Source organism: Podarcis pityusensis (assembly GCF_964106645.2).
Source record: "Podarcis pityusensis genome assembly, chromosome: 4".
NCBI lineage: Eukaryota > Metazoa > Chordata > Lepidosauria > Squamata > Lacertidae > Podarcis > Podarcis pityusensis.
This window is the reverse complement of record NC_138027.1, coordinates 41,326,400-41,341,266: the sequence shown is the minus strand read 5'-3', so window position 1 is coordinate 41,341,266 and position 14,867 is coordinate 41,326,400. Positions and strand designations below refer to the sequence as shown.

At 45.2% G+C, this 14,867-nt stretch overlaps 1 protein-coding gene across 2 annotated transcripts in view; it reads right to left on the bottom strand.

Annotated features, from left to right (window-relative positions):
• Nucleotides 1–13,373, bottom strand: part of PTGFRN (prostaglandin F2 receptor inhibitor) — an 86,577-nt gene extending 73,204 nt beyond the window's left edge. Inside the window, exon 1 of one of the 2 annotated variants that reach the window (XM_081002827.1) lies at nt 13,061–13,373. In XM_081002827.1, coding sequence (XP_080858953.1) covers nt 13,061–13,115 — 55 coding nt within the window. In that variant the 5' untranslated portion in view covers nt 13,116–13,373. The remainder of the gene's footprint in view (nt 1–13,060) is intronic. The other variant, XM_081002828.1, reaches the window with a different exon arrangement.
• Nucleotides 13,374–14,867: the final 1,494 nt, after the last annotated feature.

Sequence of the window (14,867 nt, the reverse complement as noted above, 5' to 3'; positions counted from 1 at the left end):
TTTATCCGGAATTCGAAGACAGACCAGTTAGGCAGGGGTGCCACTCTTAGGCTGCCTGCCACTGGGAATAAGGGTCCTTGCCCGGTTAAGGATACCTCCAGGTATTTGGATCTCATGCCATGGGGGGAGGGTCCATTCCTTATTCATGAGGATGGTGCCCCGTTGGCTAGGCATCAATTTGCTAAGGTGATGCGGAAAGCGATTGCAGCTTGTAGTTTGAAAGCAGCAGGTTATGCCTCTCATTCTTTCTGCAATGGTGCTGCCACTACAGCAGCTCATTGGGGACTGTAGAAAGAATTAAGAACATGGGCCGTTGGAAGTCCAATGCATTTTGTGGATATGTGCACAGACATCGTTGATCACCCATACTTATATTTGCTTGTCTTCTCTTAGGTGTGGCTGCTGTTCGCATTGTGGGCCACAGCATCGTCTACTGGGCCGGTATCAGAGCAAGGGAGTCTGGACTTGGACTCAGTCTTGGCTTTCCTCAACACGCGCAAGTGTCTTGGCTGTCCAGGCGTGGAATGCTGTCGGCCGAATTGCTTCCCCTTGTTCGGAAGCATGTGAGGTTGGAGGGCCCCCCTACAGCTATCGTGCTGCAGTTAGGGGGAAATGATCTGCTTGCCACGGACTGTTGTTATTTACATTTTACAGTTCAAAAGGACCTGACTGAATTGGCAGAGTTTTTGCCGGGTGTGAAAGTTTTTGGTCCCAGTTGCTGCAGAGACGCACCTGGCGTGGCAGTCGCTGTCCAGCCGCCACTGATGGAGCCAGAAAGCGTGTTAATAAGGTGGCAATGAAAGCAGTCATTGCTCATGGTGGTTCTGTGATTGTGCACCCGATATCACCTTCAAGGCGGCCGTCCTTTTCAGGGACGATGGTGTGCATCTTTCCCCGTTGGGAAATGACACATGGTTAAATTCTGTTGTGTGGGTTTGAAGGTGGGGCTGCAGTTGTGAGTGGTTGGCGGCGAGCTTGAGTGCTCGGTGGCTGTTAGGCATTGGTTTATGGTTTGGTTGGTTGAGGGGAAGTGGTTGAGTGCCTGCCCTTGGTAGGTTGAATGCCTGCCCCTCTAATGCTGCTGCTGCAAGGGATTCCGTTAAAGGAATTGGGGGCTAACTATTGCTTGTCCACTCTGTCAAGGGGGCTCGGGCCATAGCAATGAGCTCCTGGTTGCATTTGGGGTGAGCGCAGGTTCCCTGCTCTGCGTAACCCCCAAGTGTATTCCCCTATTCTGACTTTCACATCGTGCGGAATGTCAGTCTGTCCCCCATGGTGGGGGCAGATAGTTGCAACCAATGCCTAAGCAACCACTCACAAATTTGTATTTCAATAAAGTTGTGGCCAAAATTATGCCAAAAATCTTAAACAAAAAATTCTGTGTGATGTGTGAGTTATTGGGGTGGCCCTGGGGACCTCGACACGCAAATAGTACTACATCTGCCACCTGGGCCTGGCTTGAGATAAAAAGGTGTGTAGTAATCCTGCCCCTCTTAGCTCTTTGAATATTCTAATGGTGTTGGAGGAAATATGGGGGAGACAATGGATAAGGTAAAGAAAAGATCTTTGTAAACACCCCTTCTTCCATAATACAGTGGTACCTTGGTTCTTGAGCTTAATCCCTTCCGGGAGTCCGTTCAACTCCTAAAACCGTTCGAGAACCAAGGCACAGCTTCCGATTGGCTGCAAGAACTTCCTGCACTCAAGTGGAAGCCGTGTCAGAAGTTCAGCTTCTGAAAAACGTTCACAAACCGGAACACTTACTTCCAGGTTTGCGGCGTCCGGAAGCCGATTTGTTCGGCAACTAAGCCGTTCGATAACCAAGGTACGACTGTACAAGGGGAGAAAAACACATCAATTTTGTTTCTTGGCTGAACTACTTTAGAACCATGTACCAAAAGTGCAATGTCCTTGACACACGCACAACAGCAGTATCCCTCTGATGCTCTCTCCCCATTTTGCCCTTAGAGTGCTATCTGAAGCAGCTCTGCCAGCTCACACCTCACTGAGCTTAATGGGCCTTATGCCAGCCAAATGCTTAAGCATCCACTGTGCATAATACTTTGCTGTATCCAAGTGAGATATGTCTGCACTTGCCCCATCCCGTCCCTGCCATTACAGAAGTTTACAAAGCAAGCTATCATGAGCAAAACTGAAGTGAGAGCACACAACATTTGTCAACACTTGCTGCAATCTACCATTAAGTCAGATTACTGGAATACCAGCTTTCCTCTAACTGTTACATGGATACGAACTGTAATATCGCCTTTCAAGTTGCATTTGAGGAAAAAATGGTTTTAGGCACTCTAGACAGACTCAAGACTTGAAATTTGAATGCAATTCAGATTTTGAAACAGAGGTTGTAAATTCAAAATAAGACTCCAGAAACTCAGCACTATCTACTTGTTGACACTCTTAATAGTTTAAATGTTTAAAAAAACAGTTCTTTTCTTCCTCCATTAGCTTTCCCTACCCCCTTCTTCCTGTTTCCATTTAGACTGTAAGCTTGCAGGTATAGTTTTGTGGTTAATTCTGTGTTTTGCACCATTTTGGGGTTCTTGTCTTCCTCTTCACCACATAGACCCCCTTCTGCTTTGCATTCCCCACCCAGAACATTAGTTACAGCAAGCAGGGCCACCTCTCTCAGTCTCCCAGGACTCTAGCAAGAGCAGATATAAGAGTAAGGTAAAGGTAAAGGGACCCCTGACCATTAGGTCCAGTCGTGACTGACTCTGGGGTTGAGGCACTCATCTCACTCTATAGGCTAAGGGAGCCAGCGTTTCTCCGCAGACAGCTTCCAGGTCATGTGGCCAGCATGACTAAGCCGCTTCTGGCGAACCAGAGCAGCACACGGAAATGCCGTTTACCTTCCCGCCGGAGCGGTACCTATTTATCTACTTGCACTTTTTGGCATGCTTTCGAACTGCTGGGTTGGCAGGAGCAGGGACCAAGCAACGGGAGTTCACCCCATCGCGGGGATTCGAACCGCCAACCTTCTGATCAGCAAGTGGTTTAACCCACAGCGCCACCCGTGTCCCCAGATATAAGAGTAGGAAGCATCAATAAGTTTTGCTTTGCTGCAGACAGGTTACTTCTCCCTCTTGGCGCCCCTCCCTGATCTCCAACTCAACCTCCAGAGACAGAAGCTGCTTGATAGATGTTTCAAGCAGAGACATAAAGTTTCTGGAAATTTTTAAGGACATGGAAAACTCATTTTCCCCTTCATTTGGTGGGAAACGGAAATTTCAGGATTTTTTTTTTTCATCTATGCAATACTTTCTTATCAAAGTCAAACCCATTTACTGCCTTAACAAATAATGCTCTACTTCTAATACAATTAGCACATAAAATTGTACATTTGGGCATATTTATTAAATGCACAGCATAAGCCTATACACATTTACTCAGGAATAACAACCTTTGTTTAGATGAACTATAGGATTACAGCCTCAAAAGCATACTTGCCTTAAGAGGCAATGCCACATGCATTCACTGAACCAGGTGGGACTTACTTCTGAGGAAAGTATTGTACCGTTAGTTTTGACTGTATCTAGGAAGGGAGAGATGAAACAGACTGCTACAAGAGAGGAGTCAGATCAAAACGACAGCAGATACAGGATACTGCTCCTAGTACCCCCAAACTAGATTGAAGGTCAGAAGAAGGCAGCAAGCAACAACTGACAAGCAATGAAGGCCCTGTATGTTCCTCTCACTAAGACAGTAGCACAGAAATGCATATTGTATTTGAGTGTTGTATATGTCTACAGTATATACAGGAATTATTCTCTAAAACTGTAGATTGTCTAACATTGTAGATGGTCTAACATATCTTCATACTGCATATTAAGTGCAAGTAAAACCTGGAATATTTTTTTTTGGGGGGGGGGGACTTTCATCTCTCTGATTTTAGGAATGATACAGTCCAGAAAGGGGGCAGATAAAAAAGAGAAGAGAAGAGATTGGCTTGACCACTACTGGCTTTTGCCACACCCATGTCTGGCTGGTATGCACACCCTGACATATTGCAGCCCTTGACAGTGACAACAAAAGGTTTTGCACTTCTGTTATAAATAGAGTACCAAGACCAATTTTAAATATGCAAGTTAGTGCCTCATATGATGGCAATTCAGACAGAATGTTCGCTCCTTTGGGACCAGTTCATATGACAGTTTTGTTCTACGCAAGCAGTCTCAACCATCCGCAGCAAGTATTCATGTGAAGAGTGTTCATCTGGGTCCTTATGGATACGCAGTTAACAGCAATTCCAACTACTGAGATAACAGGAATTGTTCCACCTGGATCTGTCAACTCTCGCGCTACGTTTATGCTTACATAGAGGGTCAGAAGTTGGGACTGCTGACATATATAAAAAGGGTGTTTAATTGAGATGGTCCTTTGAAGCACGGCTCTCAAAGAACATACACTACTGGGCTTCACTGCAGCAGCCAAAGTTTCTAAAGGTGGCCTAAGCAGAGAATAACAGAAGAGGGTGGAAGAGGGTGGAAAGAATGTCACATAGCAATAAATCTTTGCGTGGCACAGAATTGTCATTCCCAGTTATGAGCATACTTCAGTATTAAGATCTAGTCAAAAACTCAAGTTTGACAGGCAGGCAAATAATACTTCTCTACCATTTCTCTGCTTCTTCCTCACACTGTTCACCTCCCATTGTCTCAAAGAGAAAAGAAGTGAGGAGGCTAGCCTATTTTCCCAAACCTGACCATGCTACTTGCTCCCCCCAAATCCTTCAGGAAGTAAAAGGGGTTAAGTGGCATTTTAGACATTTGTATATCCATCAGTTACTCCTCCTCTTGAACCTGTCTCCTAAAGGAGGCTTAGAAGACAGAGGAAGCAGCAGAATCCTATTGCACACACACATATTACCCTAGAACTGCTTCAGGAAAGATAGCAGAGGCATTGTTCCTCCTGTTCATGAAGGCTAAGTCACTAATGCCAAAGACTCTGGTGGCATCTTCCCCCCACCTCCCATGTAAAGCTGACTTGCATCCATTGCACCCCAAGCACCTTGCAAGGGCACTCCTCTACCCAGTAATAACAATCCAAGTTTAACTCCTTTGTTTTGGTTAGTGTGCTAGCATAACCAGTATCTGGCAAATTGCCATCTAGTAGAGCAGGATCAAGATTGCAATAGGATGAGTTTCTCCTACCACACCATTTGAGCATCCCCACAAATACTCAGCTTCAACAAGAGCTTATTCCTTGAACACCAACTAAGTAGTAGTCAGACATGTTTAGAGTCACATGCCTGTCAAGTGTGTCAATAGTGGCTGAATAACATGGCTTGTCATCTTTCAAACTCCATTGCAGCCCATTTACTTTGCCTCAGATAAGTCTACCTTTACAGTACGTTTATTCTTAAAATATGATAAACCATCAAAAAATATTAATTTTCTGTTCGTGGAAACTCAGCACTGTGCTGTGATCACAGAGTCCTACTAGAAAGCTGACTGTGCAAACCCCAAAATTAGAACCATCAGCCCATCCTGGCCATTTACTGCATTTCAGCGCAGATTCACACCTCCAAGATAGCATTCCCTGTTCAAACAAGCAGCTCTCAATTATTTCCTCATTCTCAGCTCTAAAGAACGATACAATCTCTTTAGACTCACTCACAATACCATTTTCATTTTATAAAAGTGTCTAACAGTGCAGTAAACTGTAAATCAAACCTGAGCTTCAATGATTCACAGAACCTGAACTTCATTTGTATTGGGAAATCTACCCTTTATCTGCTGCCAAAACATAAGAACAGCTATATTCATGCAATAACTTGTGCCAAAAAGCCCACCCAAGATTTGGTGGCCTCCATCTTACGCCATCCCAGAAACCTGAGCAGTTTTACTCTTGCCTTCCTATATTGTATTCCTCATTTTTTCTCCAAATTATGAAAATTCTTCCATGGAGAAACACATTATTAAAACATCCCACTTTACTGAAACAGTACAGGGCCAGTTAATGTTGCAGATTGTGCAAATGAACAAGCACAAGAAAAGAAACCCGATACACAGATCAGGTGGACAACGCACAGGTTAATTTCCTTTTGCACCACAAGTCCACAATGAATATTAAAACATGCATCAAGAAGAGTAAAACTGAGAGTACATGGTCAGACTAGTTCAAGTCCCAGATCACAACAATGATGGCAATGCACAGAGTGGCATTTCTCCCCCCAGACACAAGGGTGCTAAATTTCATGCAGCAAGCCAAGTATTATCAGAGAAATGTGATCCTCTTTAGATTTTCAGATGTTTTCGGCATAGGCACTGTGAGAAGGTCGAAGACAAAATTCAGTTTCAATTTAGTATTGGGTGAACCAATAGTGTAAGTAAATCCATTGATTATAATTAAACCTAGTACATTCTCCATCAAATATCTCTCCCCCCCCACACACACACATACCCTGTATCTGCTTTCCTTTGATTATTAGCACTTTGCACCCTATATTCGCAACACATTCTTGAACAGTTCTTCACTTGCCAGATGTACATAAAAGTTGTTTAATATCTTTGGATTTCATATTTCATGAATTTTGGGAAACTAAATAATATTGTATTAGCTTTAGACTTGTCTATGTTTTGCATTAGTCTTTATTCCAATACATAGTTTTAGAAGAGATATGCTCTCCACATCCATATCCATCATTTCTCATTCATTAGCATTTTCCCAACTTCTTATTTAACAAACTGCCTCAGCTGCTTTCGCTATAGCAATATGAAACTATTAAGGGCACTGTGTCCTTGGAGATATTAGCATGGAGTCACACTGGCATTTTATTTAATTTAAATCAATAATCAACTGAACCCACAAGGGCTCAGCAAAGATAGTGTTTAAGACAAACGATGATATCAACAAGGATATAGAAAATACAGAAAATTATATACTGCTAAATTAAGAATTTTTTTCCCTCTGTGGGAGTTCCAAGTACTTTTTGCAAACCACTTTGATGTGGTGGTGGTTGATTTTTACAATCAATCAGTGTGTACATTTTATGAATGAATGAATAAATAAATAAATACTTTTCCATGAGAAGCTGTCTTACTAGATGAGACCAAAATTCCTTTGAGACCAAAATTCCACTACCTCCAATACTGGAGAGCTATATATCTCCAGAAACTCACAGACAGGGAATGGAGATAATTGTCTTCTCTTGCTTGCACCAGCATCTAATACTCAAAGAAGCACACACCCTCTCAGAGTAATGGCTCTCTCAAGGCTAACAGCCATTAAGAGGCCAATCCTTCATAAATGTGTTTAATTTTCTAAAGCCATGTAAGCTAGTAGCCATTGCTGCATCTCATGGGAAAAACGTATTTTGTTAAATACTCATAGAAGTACTTTTGGTAAGTGTTTCAATTCAACTTCAACTGGCAACCCCAAGATTACAGAACAGAGAAAGAACACTATCCATCATCTTGCCAACACAATTTTGTAAACCTCCATCATGTCCAACCATCTACAACACAGTCCAGAAAAAGGAGTCTAAAACACTTTAATCACTCTACAAATTTGTAGGCATTTTTTTCTTGAATGTTTCAGAATAATAAACAGTATCCAAAAGTGGCACCATAGACAGCAGTCAGCCGCCAACAATTCTCTCTACACTCTTAGTATTCAAGCTCATCTTGTGAACTGTATATTCAAAAGTGTATTTGTTGCTCAAATGAGATAGTACTATTTTATCTGCTTCATGTGCATAAATAAATTCTATAATTTGCAGCCTCAATATATATATTTTAAATATCAAAACAGAAATCCCATGTGTATTCTGCTCAGACAGTTGTTACAAGCAGCAAGAAGGGACTACATCAATTTATCTGAAGTATGGCTTTCACCTGCGTATGGGAGGTTAGGGGAGGGGTAGTACTTCTGGTGGGGGATATGTCATGCTCCTTCTGAAGTAATTTGTTCACCTTGGGTCCCCACGCTGCGCACAGCTTTCAGCTGGGGCTCCTAGAAGCTGTCAGCATGCAACAGTGGCCACACCCCAGGAAATGGTTTCAGCTGGCTAACTGATGGGCAGCTGATAGGTTTCAAACCCTCTGCGAGTTAGAAACTTCCCCTGCATGTGAAGACAAGCTCCGGCAGACTGAGCAGACAAGAGCAGTAATGGGTGCAATGGCCAAGAGGGCGGTTTCTGCATGTGCTATAGAGGGAAGTAAGGGGCTGATGGGGTTCATCAACCTGGGAAGACAGCCTATCTAGGAGAAGGAAAACTCTTATCCTAAACTTCTGCTGGCTTGCGAGATATTTCAGGAGAAGAAAAGGCTACACAAATCCCGAGCTGAGTCCCTAAGGTGGTTGGACAGCACCTTGTACATCTCCTTCTGGCAACCCCTGAAGCCAAGCTGGTGCCAAACATGTTGCTCTGCTCTCCACACATCAGAGTGGCCAAGAAAGGGGGTACTGTTGTCTGGGTAGCCGAGGACCTCCATACACCCTGCCTAAGCTTGCACCCCAGGGAGATCACATCGGTGTGCTTACCCAGTGGTTTGACTCTACCCCTGGAGGCATACTCCATTCCCTCTTGAGACAGATGGATGCCAACAACAGCAATGGTCAATAATGGGAAATAATTAGTGTGAAAAATATCTGCACCATCCACCTGGATGCAATCACTTTGCTGAGCCTTAAATTCTTCTGAAATTTAGGAACAGAGGAGAAGAGCAAGAGCATGTAAAAAGTGGTTGATCTCAGTGAAGCAAGGCCACACTGATCTCTCTTTTCATACCAAGTTGGGCAAACCCTACTCTTAAAAGTGCTGGATGACAGAGCACAATTGTTATTATTCTTTACCACAGAGGAATGAGGAAAATGTAATATCAGGTTGCTGGCAGTTGGAAAAGAACAGGTAACTCAGCACATATTAATTTCACCCTTTAATCCTTTCAAGCATCAGGACTTTCCCATATCTTTCCTCTGCATACTCATTTCTAGTATTGATCAGTGAAATAGCATATCTAATGGGCAAAGCCCTTTACACTCTCTCTTGCTTTGACTTTTTACCATAATTGCATTGCAAAGAACACTGTTTCATGAGGTTCATGATTACAAGCAGACAAGCAACTAATTACTGGAAGCCTTTAACTGCAGGGTTTTGAATTAAACCTTGATTCAAATTACTAACTGTTGTAGCATCAAAGAAATCAAACAGCTGGAAATGCAAGCCATTGCAAACAATGGACATGAAATGAAGCTCTCTGAAAGATCCCTAATGCTAGCCAGGAACTGGAGATTAGGCAGAAAAAGCAATGCAAGAACTTCTGAGGCATGGAAGACAAATATTGATTACCTGGGGATTTTGAATGTTGATTGGGAATGTTCTTGCTGTGGTACAACATGAGTCACCTGCTTTCCCTCAAGCCCTTTCCCACCAAAAGAAAGAAGCAGTTTTTTAATTAAATGGAACAGTTATCTTAATTAGGACTGGAAAGGCTGACATTTGCTCAGGTTACAGATCAAATACACATAACTTGCATAAGAACTTGCAAGGTGGCTTTCCACGTGGTTTGGCAAAAAACAGACCTACTTGTGGGTATTTAATTTTTTTCCTGCAGTTCTCATGCTGTTAAAAGGTAAACTAAAGACTGAAGCACTCATGCTCAGAATGCAATGCCACATGCCATCAGCAGGTTCAGCCACCTTCCCAAAACATGTACCTCAACTGTTTCCCTATGAAACCATAGTTAGAAGGCACGCTCTGTTGAAGGCAGAAATAGCGACGCATTTCCTTGTACACTTACTTGGTTTGGTAAATATATAACTACGGTAGGTAATTAGCCCGATAGCAGGAAAGACCTTTGGTCATGTCCCCTATACATGCCATACCAAACCTCTGCAAATATATGTATCAGCAAATTATTTCCCTAAATTTCAACATTCATAGACACAAGGCCTAACTAAATATGCTTGACATTTTCTGATACAGGCAACCTCCCATTTACACGTGTCCCGAGGCACTGCACGCATCAGTGAAATTGTGTATTTTTGAAACACCACAAGAAAAACCTACAAACACCCTGTTCCACCCCTGCCCTGCCCCTTTTTGTGACATTTTGGTGACTTTTTGCATCACTTTCAGGTTCGGTGCAATGCATGCATGCACGGTCGTGCACATAATTGAATGCGCATAAATGGCAGGTTGCCTGTACCCTATTCATTCATATGAAGGAGACAGCATCAAACTCCCAACAAACCTGCCTCTCATTACCACTGTACAATCATGCAAAAATGAGAGAAAGAATTTTTAAAATGTTTGTCTACAGCCTTCTCTCTGTAGCCAACGTTAACACAAGGGCACTTTAAAACAAGTGATCTTCCATCAGCATTGTGGGCAGTGAAAAGGTAAAAAAAAAAAAAAAAGAGCAAAGGACCCCTGGACATTTAAGTCCAGTCAAAGGTGACCGTGGGGTTGCGGCGCTCATCTCACTTTCAGGCCGAGGGAGTAGGCATTTGTCCACAGACAGCTTTCCGGGTTATGTGGCCAGCATGACTAAACCGCTTCTGGTGCAAAGGAACACTGTGATGGAAACCAGAGCGCACGGAAATGCTGTTTACCTTCCTGCCACAGTGATACCTATTTACCTACTTGCACTGGTGTGCTTTCAAACTGCTAGGTTGGCAGAAGCTGGGAACTCACCCCGTCGTGTGGATTTGAACTGCTGGCCTTCTGATCAGCAAGCCCAAGAGGCTCAGAGGTTTAGACCACAGTGCCACCTACGTCTCTACTGGGCAGTACCACATGCACAACTGAATGTTGGAAGTAGCATTTTTATTATCACACTATATGTGATGACACCCAGGTCTGTTCACATCAGGACTAGTCTTATCTTCAGATCAAGAGGGACACACAGATTAAGGAAGAATGAACCTTCCTATACCTGCAATTTACCTGCCTGTAGTCTCTTCCCTCTACCACCTCCGCCTTGTGATTCTCACATAGCCCCTCTCACTTCCACTATTGGAGGCCAGCTGGGGGAGTGAAATGGGGAGAGGGAAATAAACTGCTAGGAAGTAAGTTTAGCACTCAGATATGCATCCACGTGGCCCCTTTTCTCTAAAAAGGCAACAAACCATTGGGTCCAACACCATTACTTTTTATTTTATTTGGACAAACTTGGGTCAACAAGCAGGTCTGCCACAAAACTAGTACATGTACACAGCCCTAGGCCATGAAGGGCAGATCTGTCTTCTTTGAACTAAACGGACAGGAACACCAGGTCCACTAAATATTTTAAGTTAAGGAATTATTTAAACCATTCATTTCATCTCAGAGGAGGGGGCTGGAGACATGAAAAATGGTGTGTCCAAATTATAATAAATCCAATATTTTGCATATGAAAATACCAAGAACTTCTGATTTGATGAAGATCTAAGTACTGAAGAAATGATTTTAGATAACAAATAATCCTTAAGAGAAATGGTTCTTCAATTATGCACCCCAAGGCCTGAATTCCCATTACCCTCTGCTTAAGCCAATAAAATTATTGTAAATCTTGACATGTTAAACACTGAAGCTTTTCTATAAAACTTTACTGCGTTGTATAACCGATATCTTATAGGTTAATTACAGAAGCTCTGAAATATCTTTTCTTTAAGCTGTGATGCACTAGCAGTCTCATTTAAAAATCCCTCTACATTCTATATTTTCTAGGTTTTTTCACACTCTCACACATGGTTCTTATTTTAAAATGTGTTGTTCTGAAGTGCTCCAAACACTAGAGCCCAAAAGCCAAGTATGGAACACTCCTAGTCTAGCACCGGAAAACACACCAGGGCAGCTGTTCCAGAGAGTCTACAAACTTTTAGCAATTATAGATGTGCCATGCATTAATTAGTATGGTATATTCAGAACTCAAATTAACAACACTAAAATTAGCGCCAGAGCACTTCTGAACACCAGAACACCTCTGAATACCAGAACACACACACACTCTCTCACACACACCCAATGCATGCAAAACTCTTTAATGCTAGTTCTTTTATGCTGCAAAGCTATGTGGGCAAATTTCAGCAGAAGCATGTTTCCATTAAACTAGGTGTCCTAGCAAGAACTAGGAAGTGAAATCAACTGCTGGACGCACTGGCATGGCAGCTTCCAAAATCAATGAAGTGAATAAAATATACTGACGGAAACTGCGAAAGGTATAATCTAAGCACCGTATATGAACAATGTAAGAAGACGCCTTTCCCCCAAATCATTAAAAGTACCAAAGCTTTAGACAGAGAAGTTCACAATGATTTAATGAACTCCTACCTTAAAGGGCAGCCGCTAAAGCCAGCCATCCTATCCCCCCAAAGGTGACCATTCCCTATTCATGAGAAGACTAGACAGAAAGCTAGACCTCCCGCTACATTAAGGAAGGAATTAGACACAGAGTTTAGTTACCTCTGCTATGACAGAGAGATGAAGACGAATACAAGAGTGGATCTGTTTCCAGTCTTTTAACACCCGCTTATAAAGTGGAGATTAAAGCTGCATTAATGTTTTCTGAGGACATAAGAGGAATATGGCACTGGGGCGGGGGTGTCTCATTTTCGGTCACGGAGTAGGGCTGCCTCCGCCAATCAGAGAAATCACTTGGGACTCCAAAAGTGTGCCGGGTCTATTCACTGGAGAGCTGGGTCCTGCACAGTCGGGGGGGTGGGGGTGGGGAGAGACCTCCAAGCATGGGCAGAGGGCCTTCCTCCACTAACAACTTGCGCGGGTATATTTTTCCAGGCTTCAAAGGGTCACAACATGGCTCTCGAGCCAACAGCCCTACAGTTCAACCCTTGATGATTTGATTTTTAAAAAGACAAAGACCAAAACAAAAAACCCCGGGCACTGCTCATATCCCGCAACACAGCTACATGCCAATAAGGAACGCCGCGTATCCAAAAGCCAGGTCAGGTCAGGATCCCCACCACCCGAGTCGCGCTAACATCGCCCTCACTTCGTCTAGTATCTCCCTCTCTTGCTCTCGCCCCCCACCCCCACTCGCACATTCCACCCCTCTTTTTCCCACCCACCCCTCTCTCTCCCCAGGTTTCAAGGACTCACCAAATAGCGACAGGAGCAGCAGCAGAAGGGGCGCGTCATCCCCTCGGTGCCCCATGCCTCTGCGTCCAGAATTGGGGGCGGGCAAGAAGCGCGCCGAGAGCCAGCCAGCCGGAGCCCCCCAAGTCGGTCAGCGAGCCAGCAGCCCCTCAGCTAAAGTGGAGCCTCCAACAGGGGGTGGGGCCACAAAGCAATAACCCGAGCGCGAGGCAGAGCAGCGAGCAGCCCTCGCCCGCCTGTTCCCCGCTGGCTGGCTGGCTTGCCCTGGGAGCCGGCAGGAGCGAGGGAGCCGCCCGCCTCAGTCGCCGCCGCCGCCGCCGTCCCCCTCCTCAGCCCGGCCGCGCAGCCAACCACAGGGACAAACTTTCCCTGCCCCCGCCCCGCTCCCCCTCCCACAGGTGCCGAGGGAAGGCCGGCCCGGCCCCCACCCCCTTAAAGGGGAGGAGGAGGAGGAGGAGGAGGTGAAGCGGCTGCGCTCCCCGCCCGCCGGCAGCGGCTGCTTGTCCTCCGACGGCGCTGCCGAGGGATTCCCCGCGCCGCCTCAGCCCGGCCGAGGGAAGCCATCCACTAGTTCCATTGCATTGAACAACCAAGCAACCTCCGCACCTCGCTCGGCACGCCCCGCACCCGGCGCGCGCTCTCCGTCGGTGCGCGGCGCTCGCCGCCAAATCCCGCCCCTTCCACTCTCCGTCTCGGCGCTGGGATCCCGAAAGGGGGAACAAAGTGCCGGCAACTAGAAAGCGAAGCCCTTCAAACCAGGCGGGAAGAAGAAAGAAGGCGGGGAGGGAGGGAGGAAGTTGGCCGCTCAGGCGGATAAAGCGCGCAAAGAGGCTCAAAGGGGAAAATCGAGTCCCACACGTTGGAAGTGAGAAAGGCGAAGGGGCCTGTCAGCGTCGTGCGGAGGGTTTTATGGCTCGCAGCGCAATCCTAAAGTATATTTACTCCGGAGTCAGACTGGCCGGGTTTTGCCCCCAAGGAAACGTGGGTTAGGTTTGCAGCCTTTGGCTTCGTACGCACGCTCGTTTGCAAAGTAAATTCAGTTGAAATGTAGGGGGAAAGGAAGTCCGATGGGAGATCGGGGACGTCTTTGGGCGCACGAGTCCCGTCCCCCGCTTCTCCGCTTCAGGGGCCGTGTTTGGGCAATATGGGATTATGGGACACGCTGGGGATTACTGGTCAGAAAGGCAGACTCCACGGGAAGCACATCCCACTTGAGAAAGGGAGGTTTCTCGGCGCCACCTGCTTCCCAGTCGCAGCAAGAACGGCGAAAGGCCCTCCGCACCTTTTGCTCTAACGGCTTTAAATCCCTTCCCGTGGCGATGGGAGACGGAAAACAATAAAACTGATTTCTTCACAGCAAGACACACACCTATCAGGGAAAGGGGGGGGGGCCTTGATCACATAGGTGTTGGCATCCGACAGTCTCGAGAGACAATGGAGTGCGCCTCACGGGGTGAAGTCAAACCGCTGCGTTAGTAGCACCAAAGTGGCCTCCCGGGATGCAAGAAACCTCTTCGATTTTTAAAGGCAATCCTTTCCTCAAATCACAAACATGCCTCGCAATATTTCAGTGGTGCTTTATGTTATCTCTTATCGTATCCTTCTGGGCTGGCTTCCTGGGTTATGATCTGGAAAGATGGGACTGGTCGTCTTATTAGGTGCTGCTGGGTTACTGCTATTCTGTCCCATGGTCACCAGCCACCAGGAATGCTGAGAAGTTCTGTGTTGTCCCCATTTCTGTTTAATTCCTACATTGGAATTCAATGTCAACCATTCGTTGCTGGTTAAGTGTGGATAGTGTAATTATACA